We start from the raw sequence: 330 nt of genomic DNA, 5'->3' as shown, positions 1-330 counted from the left end.
GTATTAGTAGTATTTTGAAATAAAACCCAACCACTTTCACGCTCATAACAAGTCCTCAAATTTCAATTACTGTTTACACTGTAAACTCTTCCCCTCCTCTTCACCTTAAGAAACTCACCCTACCTCTTTTGACGTCCTTCTAACAGGTGGAATATCGATTCAACATCCCGCTCATGTCCGTCTACAACTCAACCGTGTTACTCCTGCAGATACAGTCAGGTTACTCCGGCAAAGCAAGCGGAATTGTCAAGACCGGGAGGTCATGGGATATTCTGAAGCCACTGCTCGAAAACGCCGAGGCTGTTGTGTCTCTGTGAGTTGCTGCGGATG

At 45.5% G+C, this 330-nt stretch overlaps 1 protein-coding gene across 1 annotated transcript in view; it reads left to right on the top strand.

Annotated features, from left to right (window-relative positions):
• LOC119586697 overlaps positions 1-330 on the top strand; it is a gene marked incomplete at its 5' end in the record, with an annotated part of 3,141 nt that overhangs the window by 376 nt on the left and 2,435 nt on the right. Inside the window, 1 exon segment of the mRNA XM_037935428.1 lies at positions 147-313. Within this exon segment, the coding sequence (XP_037791356.1) occupies positions 147-313 (167 nt within the window).

Source organism: Penaeus monodon, chromosome 21, assembly GCF_015228065.2.
Source record: "Penaeus monodon isolate SGIC_2016 chromosome 21, NSTDA_Pmon_1, whole genome shotgun sequence".
Lineage (NCBI taxonomy): Eukaryota > Metazoa > Arthropoda > Malacostraca > Decapoda > Penaeidae > Penaeus > Penaeus monodon.
The sequence above is the reverse complement of the archived record's forward strand: the minus strand, read 5'-3'. Positions and strand labels throughout refer to the sequence as shown.